This window comes from Macaca mulatta, chromosome 8 (assembly GCF_049350105.2).
Source record: "Macaca mulatta isolate MMU2019108-1 chromosome 8, T2T-MMU8v2.0, whole genome shotgun sequence".
NCBI classification, from domain to species: domain Eukaryota; kingdom Metazoa; phylum Chordata; class Mammalia; order Primates; family Cercopithecidae; genus Macaca; species Macaca mulatta.
The window spans coordinates 43,740,592-43,760,934 of NC_133413.1; the positions used below are offsets into that span (position 1 = coordinate 43,740,592).

The following is a 20,343-nucleotide window of genomic DNA, read 5'->3' on the forward strand; positions in this document are numbered from 1 at the left end:
ATCTGCCTGCCTCAGCCTCTCAAAGTGCTGGGATTACAGGGTTCAGCCACTGCACCCGACCATTGAGCGTATTTTTAGTGCAAAACATATCTTACGTGTTATTTTTAATTGCCACAACAACCCTACAAGGAAAATAATGTGATTCCTACTTTATACATTAGGAAACTAGAGGTTTAGCAACTTGGGGAAGGTCACATAGCTAGTAAGTTTGGTCTTTCCCATAGACTTTGCCATTAATCTCTTTTAAAAATACTTTGTTGAGGTATGTTTGACATTCAATAAATGTGTATCTTTAAAAGGGGGTAAATTGATGCATTGTGAACATGTGTACCCCCATGAAGCCATCACCTCAAATAAGAAAATGGACATTTGTCACCCCAGAAAGGTCTTCTCAAGCTTCTTTGTAATCTCTCCCTCCCCTTTCCCCCTCCACCAACCCCCAAACCATTCCCAGGTGACCCTGATCTTCTTTTCGTCACTATACATCACTTTGCATTCCCCAGGATTTTACATAAATGGATTCATACAGTATGCACTCTCTCTTTTTTTTAAGCCTGGCTTCTTTCACTCAACACAGTCATTTGTGTTTCATCCATGCTGACGCATGTATCAATAATTTATTTCTGTTGTTAAGCCATAGTCCATTGGATGGATATATCACAGTTTGCAAATCTATTTACCTGCCAATGGACATTTGGGTTGCTTCCAGTTTGTGGCTATTACAAATAAAGCTGCTAGTCTGTATGAACATAATGCTTTCTTTTCTCTTGGGTAAATAACTAGGAATGGAATGACTTGACCGTACAGTAGGTGTATGTTTAACTTTATAAGAAATGATCAAGTGGTTGTACCATTTTGCAGTCCCACCAGTGGTGTATGAGAGTTCCAGTTCTCCCATATCCTCACCAACACTTTATATGGCCAGCCTTTTTAATTTTAACCATTCTTTTTGGTGTGTGGTGGTACCTCCTTATAGTTTTGATTTGTATTTCCCTAATGAGTCATGATGTTGAGCATATTTTCATGTGCTTATTTGCCTTGTGTATATATTCTGGGTGAAAAGTCTGTTCGAATCTTTTGTTCAATCTAAAAACTGAGTTGTTTTCTTATTATTAAGTTTTGAGAGTTCTTTATATATTCCAATACTATAGCAGATGGTTATTTGCCAATATTTTCTCCCAGTCTGTATCTCATCTTTTCATTTTCTTAACAGTGTATTTTGAAGAGCAGAAGTTTTGATTTTGATGAAGACCAATTTGTCAATTTGTTCTTTTATGGATTGTGCTTTTGGTGTTGTATCTGAGAAATCTTTGTCTTAACCAAGATTTTTAAGGTTTTTTTCTTATGTTTTCTTCTAGAAGTTTTAAGTTTTAGATATTACATTTAATCTATGACCCATTTAGAGTTGATTTTTGTACACAAGGTAATAATCCAAGTTCATGTTAGTTTATATTTTTTGCATAAATATTCATAAATGATATTGGTCTGCAGTTTTCTTGTTAATTGTCTTTCTTCCCAATATCAGGGTAATGCTGGCCTCATAAACTTAGCTGAGAAGTATTTTCTCATTTTCAATTTTCTAAACAAGTTGTTTCTTCCTTAAATGTTTGGTAGAATTCACCAGTGAAGCCATCTGGGCATGGACTTTTCTTTGTAGGAATGTTCCAAACCATACACTTAATGTCTTCCATTTATATGGGGCTATATCTGTTTCTTCCTAAGTGAGCTTTGAGAGTTTGTGTCTTTCAAGGAATTTGTTAATTTCACCTGTTTTCCAATTTACTGACATAAAATTGTCACAGTATCCCTTTATTGTCCTTTTACTACCTGTAGATATTCTATAGGTAGTATATATTCCTTATTCCTGATATTGGTAATCTGCAGGTCTTCTCTTTTTTCATAATCAGTTTGGCTAGAGGTTTATCAATGTTATTGATCTTTTCAAATCACCAGCTTTTGGTTTCATTAAGTTTCTCCAAGTTTTTCTGCTTTCTATGTCACTGATTTCCACTCTAATCTTTATTATTTCCTTTATTCTATGATTTTAGGTTTAATTTGCTCTTCTTTTTCTAATTTCTTAAGGTAGAAAACTCTTTATTTTGCTTTCATTTTTGAAGTTACTGTGCTAGGTATAGAAGTCTAGGTTACTTTGGAGATATTGTTTCTTTCCTCTTTAAAGATGTGGCATACTTTAAAGATGCCATACCATGTTCTGGCTTGTGTTGTTCCTTTTTTTCTTTCTTTTTCCTTTTTTCTTTTCTTTTCTTTTCTTTCTTTTTTTTTTTTTTGAGACAGGTTTCACTCCTGTTACCCAAGCTGTAGTGCAATGGTGCAATCTTGGTTCACTGCAACCTCTGCCTCCTGGGCTCAAGCGATTCTCCTGCCTCAGCCTCCTGAGTAGCTAGAAGTACAGGCATGCACCACCATGCACGGCTAATGTTTGTATTTTTTGTAGAGATGGGGTTTCACCACATTGCCCAGGCTGGTCTCGAACTCCTGAGCTCAAGTGGTCCACCCACCTTGACCTCCCAAAGTGCCAGGATTACAAGCATGAGCCACCATGCCCGTCCTTGGCTTGTGCTGTTTCTAATAAGAAATCTGATGTCAGTCTTATTTTGGTTCCCTTGTACATAACACATTTTTTCCCCCTCTGATTGCTTTTAAGATTTTTCTCTTTACCACTGGTTTTGACCAGTTTGCTAATAATGTGCCCTGATAGAGTTGCTCACATGTTTCCTGCGCATGGGGTTCATCAAACTTGTTGGATCTATGTCTTTATGATTTTTATCAAATTTGGCAAATTTTTGTCTATATTTCTTTTTTTTTCTTTTTCTTTTTTTTTGTGGGGGGATGGTTGAGAACTCTGTTGCCCAGGCTGGAGTGCAGTAATGTAATCTCGGTTCACTGCAACCTCCACCTCCTGGGTTCAAGCAGTTCTCCTGCCTTGGCCTCTCAAGTAGCTGGGACTACAGTCGTGCACCACCATGCCCAGCTAACTTTTGTATATTTTTTTAGTGGAGACAGGGTTTCACTATGTTGAAACACTAGGTTTCACTATGGCCAGGCTGGTCTCAAACTTCTGACCACAAGTGATCCACCCACCTCAGCCTCCCAAAGTGCTGGTATTATAGGCATAAGCCACTGTGCCCAGCTTCGAATTTCTTACAATACTTTTTCTTCCTTCTTTTCTGTTGGGAACTGTTTTCACATATTAGGTGACTTGAAATTTCCCCATAGCTCACTTTCTGTTTCTCCAAAACAGAAAGAAAAGAAAAATATTTGGGGTTTCTCTTGCTATATTGTCAAGTTCACTAATCTTTTCTTCTGCAGTATCTAATGTCTAATCCTATCCAGTGTATTCATCCTACACATTACAGTTTCATCTCTAGAAGATTGGCTTGGGCCTTTAAAAAATATCTTCCATGTCTCTACTTAACTTTTTTTTTTTTAATATCTGAAATACAGTTACAATCACTGTTTTACTATCTTTGCTAATTCTTTTTTTTTTTTTTTTTTTGAGACAGAATCTTACCTTTGTTGCCCAGGCTGGAATGCAATGGCACTATCTCGGCTCACTGCAACCTCTGCCTCCTGAGTTCAAGCGATTCTCCTGCCTCAGCCTCCTGAGTAGCTGGGATTACAGGTGCCCGCCACCTCACCCAGCTAATTTCTTTGCATTTTTAGATGAGACAGGGTTTCACCGTGATGGCCAGGCTGGTCTTAAACTCTTGACCTCAGGTGATCCGCCCACCTCGGCCTCCCAAAGCGCTGAGCCACCAAGCCCAGCCCTTTGTCTGTTAATTCTAACATATTTGTCAACTCTGGGTCAGTTTCAATGGGTTGATTTTTCTCCGCATTATGGATCCTGTTTTCCTGCCTTTTTGTGTGTCTGGTTACTCCTAATTGAATGCTGGACATTGCGAATTTTACCTTGTGGAGTGCTGGATGTTTTTGTATCCCTGTATGCTTGAGCTTTGTTCTGTTATGCAGTTAAGTTACTTGGAAGCAGTTTGATCCTTTTGCATTTTGCTTTCAAATTTTATTAGGAAGGACTGGAGCTTTGGGGGTTAATTTTTCCCTATTTCTCAGATGAGATCCTTTTTTGTCTCCTGAACAAAGGCTGTGAGAAATTAATTGGGAAAAGCTGGCTAATACTCATCTGAAATTTGTGGGGGACCCTCTACAGGTCTCCAGAGTGTTCTATCTGTGCAACTGTCTCCTCTCTGGTGCTCTGTCTTGAGAACTCCAGCTGTCTTGGTCTCCTTGGACTTTCAAAACAGTAAACTAGACAGCTGTAGGACTCACTTCATTGATTTCCCATGCTTTGTGGATCAATGTCCTTTGTTATTTGACATCCAATGTCTTAAAAACTGTTGTTTCATATATTATGTCCATTTTTTTTTGGTCTGCAGTAGTTTCAAGCAGGAGGGTATATCCAGTCCCTGTTACCCTGTCTTGGCCAGAAGTGGCACACATTGCATCTGACATGGCTCCTTGGATTTGGCTGGATGAACATTTCATCACTCCTTGAAATTGGGATGAGACTTGAGAACTGGGAGAGGGCAGCTTTGTAGCCACAGAACACTTGAGGCTCATTCTTGGGTTCCTTTTGTGACTTTCCCACCTTGAGACTTCCACGGTATTCACTTTAATGGAACTTCACCCAAATAAAGATGTAAGGGGCTAGGTGCGGTAGCTCATGCCTGTAATCCCAGCACTTTGGGAGGCTGAGGTGGGTGGATCACCTGAGGTCAGGAGTTCGAGGCCAGCCTGGCCAACATGGTGGGCCCCGTGTCTCTACTAAAAATATAAAAATTATCTGGCTATGGTGGCAGGCACCTGTAGTCTCAGCTACTCGAGAGGCTGAGGCAGGAGAATCGCTTGAACCCTGGAGGCAGAGGTTGTAGTGAGCCGAGATCGCACCATTGCACTCCAGCCTGGGCAACAAGAGTGAAACTCCATCTCAAAAAAAAAAAAAAAAATGTATGGATACAGAGAGCACATGTACCACCTCTGCAGGAAGTCCCTGCTTGTCTTCACTCTGAGACTCCTTCCCTGGTAGCAGTATTTAGGGTGCATGCCCAGCTGCTCCCTCTCCCAGCCATGCAGGCTGAGATCCAACGCCACAGGTAGCTAGCTGTACTCCTGGTGCTGGTGGGGATCACTATGAAGCTGGAGCAATACTCGCAGAAGCACAAGTGCATCCTTATGAGGAACATCTCACAGGTCTGGGGTGGACCAGACCATAGGCAGGTCCACTGGATCCCCCAGGGTGAGTTCCAGAATGTCTGTCTCTCTGGTAGTCTCACGCAGCCCCACCACACCTGGGTCCCCAGCCCCTCCCTCAGTCTAGAGACCTCCTCTTGGGGCTACATGTTGGGGAAGTCAGGTAAAAGGCAGCCAGCCACACATATCAGTTTGGGGCCGCATACGGTCAGGTGGTCCCTCCTCATTCAGGTCACTGCCCTGGTTCTGTGCTGACCCAGAGGTAATAATCGTCCTGCTAGCATAATGTCAGCAGCAAATGGGGCAAGGCAACAGGGGTCATCAGACAGCCTCGCCCCAGACAAGGCCACACTTCACTAGCCACAGTTGTGAAGAATTGAGGGAAATAAAACATGTTTTATTCCCAAGTAGACATTAGTTTGTGTCTGATTTATCAGGCCAAATGGAGCTCACATGGGTGTGAGATGACCATTTCTCCTCTCACAAGGGAAGTCTGTTTTATTTTCAGAAACATGCTATTTTATTTTGGCTCTATGGGCCATGCTTTTTTCATGTTTATTCCCAGGGCCTGGGCAGTTTTGTCCTGTGTGGGAGAAGCACACTGGCCTTTTGGCCTGAGTGCCTCTGCTCTGGCCAATTCAGGCGCTGGTGGCGAGCAGAGCTATGCAGGGAGAGACAGCCTCAGGCTTCTAATTCCCGGACACCACCCACTTATGGCGCTCTCACAGAGCTGCCTATCACTGCCCGGAGTCCCAGGGCCTCAGAAGGAGGCTCAGACATGCAGAGGGACCAGGAAAAGCACAAAGGAGCCGAGGTCCGACTGTGGGCATCGGTGCAGTGGGCTGGGTGGGCACCAGGTTAGGCCATCACGAGCCCTGCCCAGGGGACAGCAGAGAAGCTGCAGAGCCTGTAGTGCCCCCCCAACCCCTCAGACCTCTGACTGTCCTGCCACCTTCTCTCCAGACCACAAGGGCATCCAGATGAGGGCCAGACTTTCTGGGGCAGGGAGGAAGGCAGGAAAAATATAAAGACGCCAATTCTAGACCAAGCAGGGCATCGGTGCATCAGTCTCCTCGGGCCGGGGGAGGGTACATGGGGCACAGAGCTGGGTCTAACGGGGACCCGCCAGAGAGGCCATCGGGGGCTGCTGAGGCTGCACAGAGTAGCCAGGAAGCACGGAGCATTCGACTGTGACCATCTGAAATCAACTACTCGGGAGAGGGCTCCCTCAAAGACTGAAGTGCAGTCATGCCACTCTTTGGCCAGAACCCTCTGGTGGCTTTCCAGCTCACTCCACATCAAACCCAATGTCCTCATGACAGTCTATGGGTGGGCTCCGTGCCACCCCTTCAGCCGCCACGCCTGCCCTCTCTCCCGCTGTCCCTTTGCCTCCGCCTCCAGCCCCATCCTGTGAACACATCAGGAAAGCCCTCTTCACACTCCCTGCCCTGAAATCTTCCTCCTCAGCGCTGACGCATGGCTCCCACCTCATCTCCGGCAAGTGCTCCAACGCCACCCGCTTCCCTTGCACCATGAGTCCCCCAAGCCCCGACTCTGGTCTGTTTCTCCTGCACCATGTGCGGTAACTGCTGGTGCGTGATACAGTCCCCCGCGTGGTTCTCCTCACAGGAGGGAAAAGTTCCACCAAGGCAGATTTTTGTTTTGTTTTGTTTTGTTTTGTCTGGTTGAGAACAGGTATCTCTCTCCTGCCTAGCACAGTGCCTGGCGTGCGGTTGATGCTTGAAAAATATTTGCCAAATGGGCTGACCCCCTGAAGCAGAGTGCTTTCAGCAGACATGGAGTACACAGGCCCAGTCCCACACAGGGATTGAGAACCACTCGGGCAAGAATGCCTCAAAGCCTGGCAGAGGCCAGGGGTCTGTGGCCCGGGGAGATGCTCACAGATGCCCAGGTCTGTAACTGTGAATATTCACACTCAAGCGGTTCTGGTGGCCCATAGTCCTGTAGGTGCTTAATCAGGGCACAGGAAATCAAAAGCGTGCCCCTCTGACTTGACCGAAAGTACGCGCTGGATGTTAAAGAAGCCTCCACACACGGGAAGGCAGAGGAGCTTTGTCACCAGAATTTCCCCAGGTTTGTGACCTCCCTCAACTGCCCTTGGCCCACTGAGCTCCTGTAAAGCTCCAGCCAGGTCCCCTGAGGGGAGGCTGGAATCCCCAAGGGGTGGACCCAGGGAGAGGGCTGGGCACACGCAGCAGGCAGCACCACACAGCAACACCCGTGCACACACACGCACACATACGAACACACACACTCACACACACGCACATGCATGCACACACGCGCACACACATATGCACACACACACAGGCGCACACACATGTACGCCTAGGACACAGCCATGAGATGCGTGGGGAGACAGGGCTGGGGGCCATGACATGCATGTGGACATGGCCGGCTCTGTGCCTGCCGAAATGGGGACAGTGGAGACAGTGGAGACAGGCAGCACGATAGCGTGGGTGCACAGAGGTCAACATGAGGTTAGAGGCAGAAGAGAGGGGTTGGGACGTGATCAGCAGATGGGCCCTGCTTCCAGGGTGCGAAATGGCACACTTCAGGAGTCACAGGATGTGGGGTAGGGAATAGGGAGGGCTCAGCGAGCACAGGGTCCCCTGGCAGGGGCTCCGTGCCCAGGCCCACCTGGGACTCGCCCTCGGCCGCGTCCCCCAACTGTGTACCCAGTCACAGGTGCCCACCCTCAGTCTGGGCGTGGCAGGGATGGCCCTTAAGACGAGGAGCTTGAGGAGCATACACATCACCATGCAGGCATCCAGGGTGACGGGTCAGCCACCTGAGGATGCCATGTCACAGACATGGAAATTTTGTTTCAAGGTCTGTAAGGAATTTTAGGGATCCAATCCAACTTGCTGATTTTACAGAAGGGGAGAGGGCTCAGTCATGCAGGGAGCTGGCAGGAAGGAAGGGCCTAGAACCCAGACCTCCTGGCCGGAGAGTGGGGCCTCACCGTTTATGTGCCCGCTGGCCAGAGAGGGGGTGGGCGAGGAAGGGGTTGTGAGGGGCCCTGGCCCAGGAGTGACAGGGGCTTGGGGGCAGAGGTCACAGACTCCTGTACATCCTCTCCTTGGGCTGGATCTCATGGGGGACCCCTGCCATGCTGAGTCACATCAACAAAGAATGAGGGGAAGGAGATGAGATGATAGAAAAGGGAGAGAGGAAAAAGCAGAGAGACCCAGCTCCAGGAAGAGCAAACTGCTCAGTCCCTAGAAGTGGCCGCAGCAGGATTTGTAAAACATCGCCCAGTTAAACTGTGCTAGACCTTGGGCCAGGAATGGCCCTCTGCTTCCCAACCACTGACTGTTTTACAGATGGGGACACTGACACCCCAAAGAGGGCCCACGCCTTGCAAAGAGCTACTGGAAAGTCTGCAGCTGTTTAGGGGCAATGTCTAGCTGGCTGCCTCTGACTCAGCTTTTTCTCATACACCAGGCCCTCTGGGGATGCAGTTGCTGATGGCAAGGGCCTGGAGGCCATTCTGCAGGGCTGCAGAGGCACAGTCGGCAGGCGATGCCCACCTGTACAGGAGCAGCCATCTCTCTCTCCTTCACCTCTGCTTCCCCCCGAAAGGAGGAACTCATTGCTAACGAACCAGCCCTCCCACCAGTGGGAGGCAGAGCGGGCTTTGAGGGATGAAGTATTATGGGAAGGGGTTATTGGTGCTGATGCCTGAAGGGCAGGGCCCCGGCTCAGCCCCCACCTGGTCCAGGTGACACTCACCATTCATCTGGGAGGGTGACAGCGAGTAGTCGCGGTCCGTGTGCCGCCTGTCTGGCTTCAAGTTGCGGCTCTGTCGGCCAGAACCCTCCAGCATGTTCACGATCTCGCCACGGTCGATGCTCTGCAGGGCTGTGCACAGATTTTCCACTGTGGGTGCAGAAGAGAGATATGCGTTACTCCAGGCCAGCGAGCAAGGATCACATGGGCTCAGAAAATGGGGTCAGGATGAAGATGGAGAAGGGAGATAATTTTTTTCAGAAGGTGGAGGTACCCTCTTTTCTTAGAATCAAAACAAACTTCCTCTTGGGAGAATACTTTTTATACTTCAACAGATCTTTTCCAAACGCTAACAGTGGGCAGTTATTTTATTTACTGGCCTGTTACCAAAAAAATAGTAAATTATTTTATTTATTGGTCTCACTCTGTCACCCAGGCGGGAGTGCAGTGGGGCAATCTTGGTTCACTGTCCATCTCCCAGGTTCAAGCAATTCTCGTGTCTCAGCCTCCTGAGTAGCTCAGATTACAGGTGCATGCCACCTCACCCGGCTAATTTTTGTACTTTTAGTAGAGACAGGGTTTTGCCATGTTGGCCAGGCTGGTCTCGAACTCCTGACTTCAAGTGATCTGCCTGTCTTGGCCTCCCAAAGTGCTGGGATTATAGGCGTGAGCCACCGCGCCCACCACAGTGGCCAATTTAAAAGTCTAGAAAGAGTGTTTTTTATTTTTATTTTTATTTTTGTAATCTAAGAGGAGTACTACAAGAAAATAAGGATTAGAATGATTAGATTCTGTCCTTTTGAAATTCTTGGTCCTTGCCAGATGATTTGAGATGCAAATGTAAACACTCAATTTCTACTTAGTGGTTTTGAGTCTGGGAATCTGGTTGAGGAGGAGCTGAAAAGAACGAGGCAAAGTTCCCTCCAGGTTGGAGGAAGCTCCTGGGAGAATGAGAACTGGTTCAGACTGGGGTCCAGCTTACCCAGACTGTGTCCTGAGAGGACAATACTCGTTTGCTTGGGAAATTCAACAGGAAGACCTCAAAGATGAGTCATACACCCTGCACACACATTGTCATCTAGGAGTCCTGAAGCAATTTTTATTTTATGTTTTTTAGAGTCAGGGTTTTGCTTGTTGCCCAGGCTGGAGTGCAGCAGTGCAACTGTAGCTCACTGAAGCCTTGACCTCCCAGGCTCAAGTGATCCTCCTGCCTCAGCCTCCAGAGTAGTTGGGACTACAGGTGTGTGCCACCACACCCAGCTAATTTTTAAAGGGTTATGTTACATAGTCTGCTCTCAAACTCCTGTGCTCAAGCAATCCTCCCACCTTGGCCTCCCAAAGTGTGGGGACTACAGGTGGGAGCCACTGTGCCAGGCTTTGCAATTTTTATCTTATTCCAAGGATATTAGAAAGGCTGAGGCCAAGCTTCTCTGATCATGCCTTCCGGCAGGACTGCCTGAAGACCTCCTGATGCGAGAGGCGCATGCGTGTGTGTGAGAGAGACAGACAGACTGACTCCAGAGGCCAGTGTCATGAATGGAATTTGAAGAAAGAACAGTTGGGTGGGGAGGAGGTCCTAGGACAGGCTTCCTCAGCGGGACGGTACTGACTGTCTGTGTTTTGGCCTTCACGGATGACCCAGAGGTTCAGCAAGGCCACGCTCTGCTCCAACAGGGAGTTGGGATTTTCCACTCGGATCCTATTGATGTCTTCCACACTGAACTGCAGCTCCCGGGCCAACTCTGCAAGCAAAGAGACAACGGCAAATGTGAGCCATGCAGGGGGCCTCCAGCACACAGGCTGGGTGGGCACTGGGGCGTGAGGGCACCCAGTGGGGAGCACAGGGAGCTCTGAGGCAGCCTCCCTGTGGATTTGGTCTTCCTTCTTATCAAGAAGTTCCTTATGAAATGCCAGCACCTATACCTTTATATCTCCAGAAAATGGAAGAATGGGAGGGGTGCTTGATAAATAGGTCCTGAATGAATGAATGAATGAATGAATGATTAAATGTCCTTTCTTCCTTTCATAACTTCCAATATGAGATGACATGACCTTTCAGCAAGGTCAGCAACTTCTGCAAGGTCACAGAGTCAGTGAGTCCCTGAGCCAGGAGGGAGCCGCACCTGCCAATTCTCACCCCAGCGCTGCCTTGGCCACACCAGGACACCACGCCCTGCTGCCAAGAACCAGTGAGAACAGAAATGGACTCCTGAGAAGCTTATGCTTCTTCAGGGAGAGGTGTTATTTACATTTAAAATGAAAATACAAGTTCCCATCTAAATGCAAGGCAATAATGCAGACTGTTAGCCAAAATCCCCCATTATGTTTATTGTTATTTCTTTAGAAGGAAAATAGCATTAGAGTTTAATTTCAAGGATGAAGAAGACTGGGGAGAAAGTGATGGTGAGAATCAGAACACGCACACACAACACAAACGTGCACACACTCACAACACATATGCGCGCACACATGCATGCACATACACGCCCCCTGAGCAGCCAGCAGTCATGGTTTAAAGAAGGAGCCATGTCTGGACTTCTGTCTTTTCACAAGTTATTGCCAAAAGGTTTCTGAGTATGTCTAAAATCTTCTTTAGTGAATGAAGTGAAGTGAAGTGAATGAAGGGAGTCTACTCATATAAAGGCTAACAAAAAATAAGGAGGGGGAGGGGAAGCCATCTTCTCAGCGTCAACAAGAATTGAGCGCTGGGCTCTGGACAGAAATACAGTTATAATTAAGCATTCACCAAGCTGCATTTGGGTCCTCTTCTTTGTTGCTCAAAGCCACACAGTGCTGGATACTGACCACTTGCACCCCCATTGTTCCTAAAGACAGGGTTTCTGACATTAGGCTTCTGTTTAAGGATCCCTTAAGATGGTTTTCAGAATCCCAATTCCAGCAACCAGTCTGAAGGCAGGGATCAGCACGAGAACGTAGCTTCTTCCTCTCCCTGTCCATGACTTCACCCTGTACTTTCCAACCAATCAACCACCTCCACACTTCAGCTACTCCAAAGCCTTTAACAGCCCTAACCCTGAACGCCTCCTTGGGGAGATGGATTTGAGGTTTCCTCCTCCCTCCTTGTTTGGTGGCCCTGTGATTAAGCCTCTTTCACTGCTGCAACCCTGTGTCTCCGTGTGTCTTGACTTGCCATTCACATCGGGCAATGGACCTGCTGCGGTTACACAGGGAGAATCCAGTTCTAGGGTCTGTGGTTGGGCACAGCACATTCTGAGCCTTCACTTTATTTGCCCACCTGCCTCCCTTAAATAAGATCGACCCCGACGCCTGGCAGGACTTCTGCGAGATCCAGGCACAGCCACGGACTATAGTGAAATATGTTAAGACTTGCCCTCTCCTTCCCTCCTTTTCAAGGTCGCCTGTAACCTCAAAAGTTGATTCTTTCTTAGAAAGGAAAGTCAGACAGAGATGGAGGCGGGGGCTCCCCCTTCCATGGGCACTCAATGGTGTGGCTTGGACAGCAGACCCAGCTCAGACAATCACAAATCAGATAACCCATGGGTGATAAAAGGAGGGTTAGAAATGCCTCATTCATTGCTCATTACGGGGGAAGAGGGTAGGTGAGACGGACAAAGTGCTTTTCTGCCCCCAATTCCACACTCACCTGCCCAGCTGAGACCGAGGTGCTCTGAGATAACAGCCATCTTCTCTGCCTGGTCTGTCCCGCTGAGAAGACCTGGGGAGAAGCATTAGATTTCATTTAGTAGCCAGGGCAGGACACAGTTGACAGGCGTGAGGATACGGCCTTTGATGGACGTGGCTTCCGTGTGCACTGGGGTGATTGTCTAGACTCTCTGCAAGATCAGGGGAAGACCCGAGTCAGCTCTGCAGCTGCTTTTGGAACTGGCTGAGCGAGCGGCACCTCAGCAGAGCCCTCACAGGGCTGCAGGGAGATAAGCTCACACCCACCCTTCTTGGGAAGGGAGCAAGCATGCATTATCACACAGAGGCTGTACCTGGTGTGGACTCACTGAGAATGCTGTATCGCAGGGCCAGGGGTGTGGGGGTCCTTCTCCTATCTTCAGCTCCGCTTCCCTGCAGAAGAAGAAAGGGTGCTTTGGGTTTTGGACTCTCCCCACCTTCCTAGAGAAGGTGATCTGAGCTCCTATGATGCAGGGGTGGGGAAGGCTGACCCCAGTCCTGGTAAACAGTCCGTTTCTTCAGGGACTTAGCACAAAGAGTAACGCATGGGAGGAGTGGGAGTGAAGGGAAGCTGACGAAGTGTACATGCGTTATTAATCACAGTCATAATAACGGCAAGCTCACGTCACCCCATCACCTGTGAGGCCCTATTTAATGTTCATGGCAACGTAGGAGCTGGGTACTGTATTACTACCATTTCATCAATAAGGAAACTGAAGCATAGAGAGACTAAGTTCCTTGCCCAAGATCACCCAGTTAATAGGTGGTGGAGCTGGGTTTGAACTTAAAACAATTGTTTTTCTTTTTGGATTTCTTTCTGCTTCAAAGACCCGTTTCTGTACTGCCCTAAGGCCTTAACATCACAGCCCTGTGGAAAGCATCCAGATGCTTGCCCAAGGCTGCAGAAAAATATTCTCTCTCTTTTGTTTTTAAGAGCCAGGGTCTCGCTCTGTCTCTGAAGCTAGAGTGCAGTGCAATGGCACGATCATGGCTCACTGCAGCCTCAAACTCCTGGTCTCAAGTGATCCTTCTGCCTCAGCCTCCCGAGTGCTGGGGACTACAGGTGCATGCCACCATGCCCAGCTAATTTTTCATTTTTATTTTTTTGTACAGACAGGATCTCACTATGTTGCCCAGGTTAGTCTTGAACTCCTGGGCTCAGGCAATCCTCTTGTCCCAGCCTCCCAAAGCACTAGGGTTACAGGCATGAGCCTCTGTGCCCAGCCTGAAAATCCTCTTTTGAAAGGTAAGTTGGTTCACCCTCATCTCATCCCCAAAAAGAAAAGAGATTGAGCCATGGACTTATGAATGTAACCTTGCTTCTTTCCTAGTTTAGCATGGAAGGCTAATGATTAAAACAACAACAACAGCAAAACAACACCAACGAAAACCACGGAGACGGTCTGGAGACGTATGATCCCTCCAAAGTCCCTAGCAGAGGTGGTGACTGGGATACTCTTACAGGTATCGACAAATGAACATACGTGGCCAAGACTCCTTTGCTGAGCTCAAAACCCTGGGTGTTTGCAGTGGCTGAGGACACCAGGCTTCCCTTCTGTGAGGGCCTAGCACCCTGGGAAGATAAGCAGGTAGATGAAAAAGCGGCCTGAGAGAAGCCATGCCGGGGCTGGGAGACCTTAGCAGCTCTCCTTGGTGCGAACCTTGGAGGCCTCGGGCCAGGGATACTGAGGCAGATGCTCTTAGGGCCCCTTGCCACCTTCACACCTAGGGAGCCCAGGGTCCACAGCGTGAATGTGCCCATCACCATCTCATACCAACATTTGTTCCTCCTGTCACATAACCAGCGCTGCACGTGAATTGCAGAGAGGGCCAGGGCACGGTCTCCCCCCAGGCCACAACATGAGCATGTGGAGGAGAGCTCAGCACCTTTGTGGGCCTCGGGGGACTCAAAGGTTCCACCAGAAAGAAGCCCCTTGGAAGTGCTGGACCTGGGGTCTGTTTGGGGACCGCCTATGGGGAAGCCTTCTCTGGCCAAGGCTCCTCGGCAGGTGCCAGCTCACCTTGCTGCAGGGGGGCATGGTGATGTTCAGGTGGCAGAGAATGTGCTGGGTGTCCTCGTACTTCATCGCCTTGCGCAGAAATGACAGGGACCCTCCCGGCTCTCGACTGCTGTCCCTCACCTAAACTCAATCACACAAAGGAGAATTCAGGGGCCCTTTCCTAGGCCACCGGGCTGTCTGGTTTAGAGAATTCTGCCTCCCCAACTTCCTAGACCCAGAGGAGAGGTCAGCCAGAGGGTGCCGGCACCTTTACAGGTATGGCCAGACGGTTCTCCCGAAATGACTGGAAGTGGAAGCTCCGCTGCTGGGCAGCTTTCTTCACAGGCACCAAGTTCCCGGAGAGTTCTGCAAAGAGGGACATTCCTTCCAACACCTACAGGAGAGGAAAAGCAGATACAGCTTGTCAGGGAGAGAAGGGCCCAGATGTCCCACCTTCAACCTTCGGTCCTTCCCTCTCCGAGACACACCCTGCCACAGCAAGAGGCACGGGGGTGTGTGCTGAGAAATCCACTATTTGTTTTGGGAAAGGCTTTATTTCTAAAATTGTGATCAATGAGGCATGCTTCCTGACTTCAATGGATTTTGTTACATGTAGCGATCTTCTAATATCCCTGAGATGTTGATGAGAATTGCTATCAAGTACTCCAAAACGTCACTTGAATATCATAACATAGTTTCTGAAAAACAAACAAACAAACAAACAAAAAAAACACCACCACCACCAACAAAAAATCCTGGTTCTGGGCTGGGCATTGCGGCTCATGCCTGTAATCCCTCCATTTTAGAAGGCCAAAGTGGGAAGATTGCTTGAGTTCAGGAGTTTGAGACCAGCCTGGGCAACACAAGGAGATCCCCATCTTTACAAAAAAAATGTTAAAAATTAGCCAGGTGTGGTGGCAAGTGCCTGTAGTCCCAGCTACGTGGGATGCTGAGGCAGGAGGATCACTGGAGGACAGGAGTTTGAGGCTGCAGTGGGCATGATGGCACCACTGCACTCCAGCCTGGGCAACAGACTGAGATCCTGTTTCTAAAAATAAAACCAAGATTCTGTTTTTACGTCTGTCCAAAGATGCTTTGTTCATGAGAAGAGCTGGAAAGCACTTGCTCTATTTTAATCTCACCGATAATAATGGTCCCTACTGTGTATATATAAAGCTTTCAACTGAGAAGTTATCATTAACCCATTTGACAGCTGAGAAAATTGAGGCCCAAAGAGAAAAACCGGTTTGCCTCGTTAGTGCCTAAGACAGGATTAGAACCAAGGTTCCAGTCCTGCGCTTGTTCTACGGGGCCCTCAGCCTTCCCCAGGAAAACTCAGCACAGATTCCGAGGCTTAGATCACTGCTGGCTTACTACACATCTTAAACCAAGTGGGTCTCTTAGGGTCGGGAACCGGTTCAGACCTAGCCCCCATGCCTTCACTCTGCGCATTATCTGTTGAGCCTTTTCCTCTGCCTCCTTACTTGGGTGCTACTGAAACTCTAGCACAGCAGGTCACAGTGTGGACTCGGGCCAGAGATGACCTGGATAAATCCTGTCTCGACCATTCACTTAGCTGTGTGACCATGGGCACATTACTTAACCTCTCAGCCTCAGTTTCTTAATACCTAAATAAGGAATAATAAAGGTACCCACAAATATGAGAATTAAATGAGATTATGCAAGAAAAACATTTTTAGTTATTTGTTTAATAGAGATGGCATCTCACTATGTTGCCCAGGCTGGTCTCAAACTCCTAGGCTCAAAGCGATCCACCTGCCTCAGCCTTCCAAAGTGTTGGGATTATAGGCATGAGCCACTGAGCCTGGCCAGCACTTTCGTTTGTTTGTTTTTTGTTTTGTTTCTTGCCCCCACCACCATACCCAGCTGGCTAGTACTGTTTTTTGTTTTTTGTTTTTTAAGACAGAGTCTTGCTCTGTCGCCCAGGCTGGAGAGCAGCGGTGCGATCTCGGCTCATTGCAACCTCTGCCTCCCGGGTTCAAGTGATTCTCCTGTCTCAGCCACCCGAGTAGCTGGGATTACAGGCCTGTGCCACCACGCCGGCTAATTTTTGTATTTTTAGTAGAGACAGGGTTTCACCATGTTGGCCAGGCTGGTCTCTAACTCCTGACCTCAGGTGATCCGCCCACCTCGGCCTCCCAAAGTGTTGAGATGACAGGCGTGAGCCACTGCGCCTGGCCTGTCCAGCACTTTTAATAGTCCCTGGTGCACAAGACCTTCTGCAAATGCCAACTCTTTTCACAGATCACTGGACCAAAAGCCTGCAGCCTCCTCTGATATGTGCATGGTGGCATCTCTCACCTTTCCTGAAGCTTATCTAAGATGCTTCTCAAGAGGGGTCTCAAAGAGAGACAGCTGTGGAGCCCCTCATCTACAGAGGGAGGACTTCCAGCCTGCACCAGGCAGGGCTGTTCTGGAGAAATGGCGGGAGGGTTTGTCCCAGAGGCGGTGCAGGGCCCAGCCCCGTACCTCTATGTCCCTGCTCCGGGCCACCTCCACGAAGTTCTCATGCTGCTCCAAGGTCTTGTCCACTTTATCATCCGTCATGCAGTAGCAGCGCAGGCGCCCCTCTCGGGGGTCATTCATCTTGGCAAAGATGACGAATTTGGCCATGTAGGGCACTGCGGTGAGCTCTTTGTACAGCAGGGTGGCGAAGTTCACAGCCTCAGCGGTCCGAGGACAGTCTGACAGCCAAAACCTAAAAAGGAGGGCACGTTATAATGTGTTCCCAAGTGCCCAACAGAGAGCATCCTTTCCGTCCAGATGGAAGCAGCCCATGAACCACGCCATGGCTACTCTCGCCACACCTGTGGTCACAGAGGCTTCCATGTGGAGGGGACAGTGAGGGAGCCTCAGTCTCAGGCCTGAGGATGGCCCACACAGTGCTGGGCTGGGCTGGCCTTGTCTCACCTGGCGGAGACGTTGGTGGTGAAGTTGGCGCACTCGTTGGCATATACAAGTTTGGTGGTTCCTGTTATGTCTTCCCACTGAGCTTGGTCTGTTCCTCCTGTAACACCGGCAGAAACGGGGCTGGGGACAGTCTTCAGGACGTAAGCATGGAGCTTACTAAAATGCTAAGGCCCTGGTGTGCAAGGTGAGACTGGGTGAGGCTCACTTGGTCTGCAGCCCTGGGCACACCTACCCTCACCCTCTGCCCTTCCTCCTAGCGACCTGCATGCCCCTCCTCCTAGGGCTTGGAGGGTTCTTCCCCAGGGCCATGGACTTTTTTTTTTTTTATTATTTTTAGATGGAGTTTCATGCTTGTTGCCCAGGAGTGGAATGAACTCGGCTCACTGCAACCTCCACCTCCCAGGTTCAAGCAATTCTCCTGCCTCAGCCTCTGGAGTAGCTGGGTTTACAGGCGTGCGCCACCACGCCTGACTAATTTTTGTATTTTTAGTAGAGATGGGGTTTCTCCATGTTGGTCAGGCTTGTCTCGAACTCTTGACCTCAGGTGATCCACCTGCCTCGGCCTCCCGAAGTGCTGGGATTACAGGCGTGAGCCACTGCATGGGCATGGACTTTTATGCAGATGCATCATCCTTCCACCTCTTGGAAGAGCACCTCACTCCCAGGGAAGCCAACAAAAACTAAGGGGATTGCTGGCCTCGCCTTCTCGTGTCACCCCCCTACTGTGTTCCAGAAGCACTGCAGCTGTGGAGAACACAAGTCTGAGACAGGGGCCCCTCTCACCAATGACGCTGCAAAGCAGGCGCAGGCTGGTGGTGTCTCCCTCCCCGCTGTCCCTCGGGTTGTCGGTCCAGGAAGGAGGTAGCGGGATCCGAAGTCCGATGGGGCGGTGGAACTTCCGGCGCCGGGGCTCCACGGTGACAATGGGGCTGAATGTGGCCTGGTTGCCCAGGAGCTTAGTGACAAGCTCATCTGGGACAGGCTGGGCCTGTGAAATGACAGAGGCAGGACACTCAGGCCCAAGCAGGAGAGGGGCTAGTCAGACTGGAGGCAGCTCCATGCCCGGAGAGAGTGGCCGTCGGTGCATGGGGTCCCCTCTGCTGTTGGACCGCAGGACTGACATGGTGGAGCTCGCCTTCCTGAGCCCTTTCTCCCCTTCTCCTCTGCTTCTTACTCCCAGGGCTGGTGCATCTTTGCTCGCAGCACGGCCAGCTCCCAGAGGTCATGCGGTTCCCGCATGCTGCACAGACCGGGTCATGCAGCTTGATGGATGCACCTTATCAGGGAGCTTCCGCCTCACCCCTTCCCACTCAACTCTCCTTTGAGCTTTAAAGTCAGATCTCCACTGTGGTATTTCAAAGCACTGGACAAAAGCATGGGGATGTCCTGGGGAAGAGGGTGGCCTTCCCGGGGCCTGGAGTTCAGTCCACCCCCAGGACCTGGCGGGGAGGAGAGCTGTCACCTGCAGAGCCAGCTTCACTCTCTTGGTGACTGCATTCTCCGGGAACGTTGCCTGTACCAGGGGCACCAGCTTGCTCTTCAGGGAGCCCCCTTCAGGACCGATGGTGTCGTAGTCCTGGCAGAGCCGCGACATGATCACAAAGTACAGCGGGAAGTCAGTGGTGATGATTCGGCACACCCTCTTCTTCTCCAGCTCCTCCAGGCTCCCCAGCTCTGGAATCACACACACAGGCCACCACCCCGGTCACATCAGGCACAGATTCAGGCCTTCCAGGGGCCCCAGAGCCTCCTTGTCCCCAAGACCCAGTGCACACACCCTCTCCAGGTGCCGGGCGGCATAGTGGCCAGAAGAAGTGCCCAGGCCCAGAGGCCCAGCAGAGCAGATGCGGCTGCAGGCAGCAGCTGAGCATCCCCTCACACATCCTGGGGACCCAGGGCTTGTCCACACCAGGCCATTTCCAGCCTCTTGGGGATTCCCAAACTCCAGGTGGCCCTGAAAGACCACCTTTAAGGTGCAACTCAAACCCCTCTTCCGCAAGGAGGGGACCCAGCCCTGGGATTCCCCCTACTACCTTCGTCCATCCCGTTGAGGATCTGATCCAGGTAGCTCTCTCCATAGCGGCTCCTGTGCTCCTTCCACACGGAGCCGTTTTCACTCCTCAGAACCACGAGCTCCCGGTCTCCACGGCCATGGGAGGCAAAGTGCGGGATCTCCACGATTACAGGGCTGAGGCAAGGACACCGTGGTGGTGGGGAGGTGCTCACACAGGGCAGGCAGGGCACAGGGAGGGATGGGGCTGCCGGCTCCCACCCAGATGGAGAAGGCGCTTCCACAGCCACGTGGAGGCCCTACCTGCAGGCAGGTCTCTAAGTGGACCAGACCCGTGGGGGGTCCCCCGGGCTTCCCACAGCCCTGCTTGCTCCCCACCAGGCTTGCAGTAACAGTGAGGGCAGGGCCAGTCTCATTTCACGGGGGCTCTGCTCCCACGACCTAAGGATCCTGTCCTTGCACCTGATTCTAAAAATCCATCTGACATCCCTACACGGGTAACCTCATCTATCAACTGGTCATAATGACATTTCCTTCGGAGGGACGCTTTGAGGACAAAGAAAGGTCAATGAGAAAACTTGCTGCTTTGCAAATTGTGGTGACCGCTCTGAGCGGGGCCAGGAGGGTGGACAGAGGTAGAAGGCAAGGCCTCCTGGTCAGCCCTGTCCCCACATCACACCCATGGTGCCTGAAGGGTAGCAAAGCTCCAGGAGGAGCCCAGGCTGCTTCAGGGAGGTGGGCCATAGGCCTCTGGAGCTG

General features: G+C 50.0%; 1 protein-coding gene across 23 annotated transcripts in view; it reads right to left on the reverse strand.

The window, feature by feature from the left end:
* Positions 1-20,343, reverse strand: part of ANK1 (ankyrin 1) — a 245,627-nt gene that overhangs the window by 25,772 nt on the left and 199,512 nt on the right. For 14 of the 23 annotated variants that reach the window (XM_015145302.3, XM_015145305.3, XM_015145299.3 and 11 more), the window contains 11 exons: positions 19,607-19,761; positions 19,036-19,247; positions 18,357-18,561; positions 17,574-17,670; positions 17,133-17,361; positions 14,911-15,036; positions 14,664-14,783; positions 12,957-13,035; positions 12,605-12,676; positions 10,590-10,721; positions 8,983-9,129 (listed from right to left, as the gene is read on the reverse strand). In XM_015145302.3, the coding sequence (XP_015000788.3) occupies positions 8,983-9,129; positions 10,590-10,721; positions 12,605-12,676; positions 12,957-13,035; positions 14,664-14,783; positions 14,911-15,036; positions 17,133-17,361; positions 17,574-17,670; positions 18,357-18,561; positions 19,036-19,247; positions 19,607-19,761 (1,574 nt within the window). The remainder of the gene's footprint in view (positions 1-8,982; positions 9,130-10,589; positions 10,722-12,604; positions 12,677-12,956; positions 13,036-14,663; positions 14,784-14,910; positions 15,037-17,132; positions 17,362-17,573; positions 17,671-18,356; positions 18,562-19,035; positions 19,248-19,606; positions 19,762-20,343) is intronic. The other 9 variants (XM_077943561.1, XM_077943550.1, XM_077943549.1 and 6 more) reach the window with 1 other exon arrangement.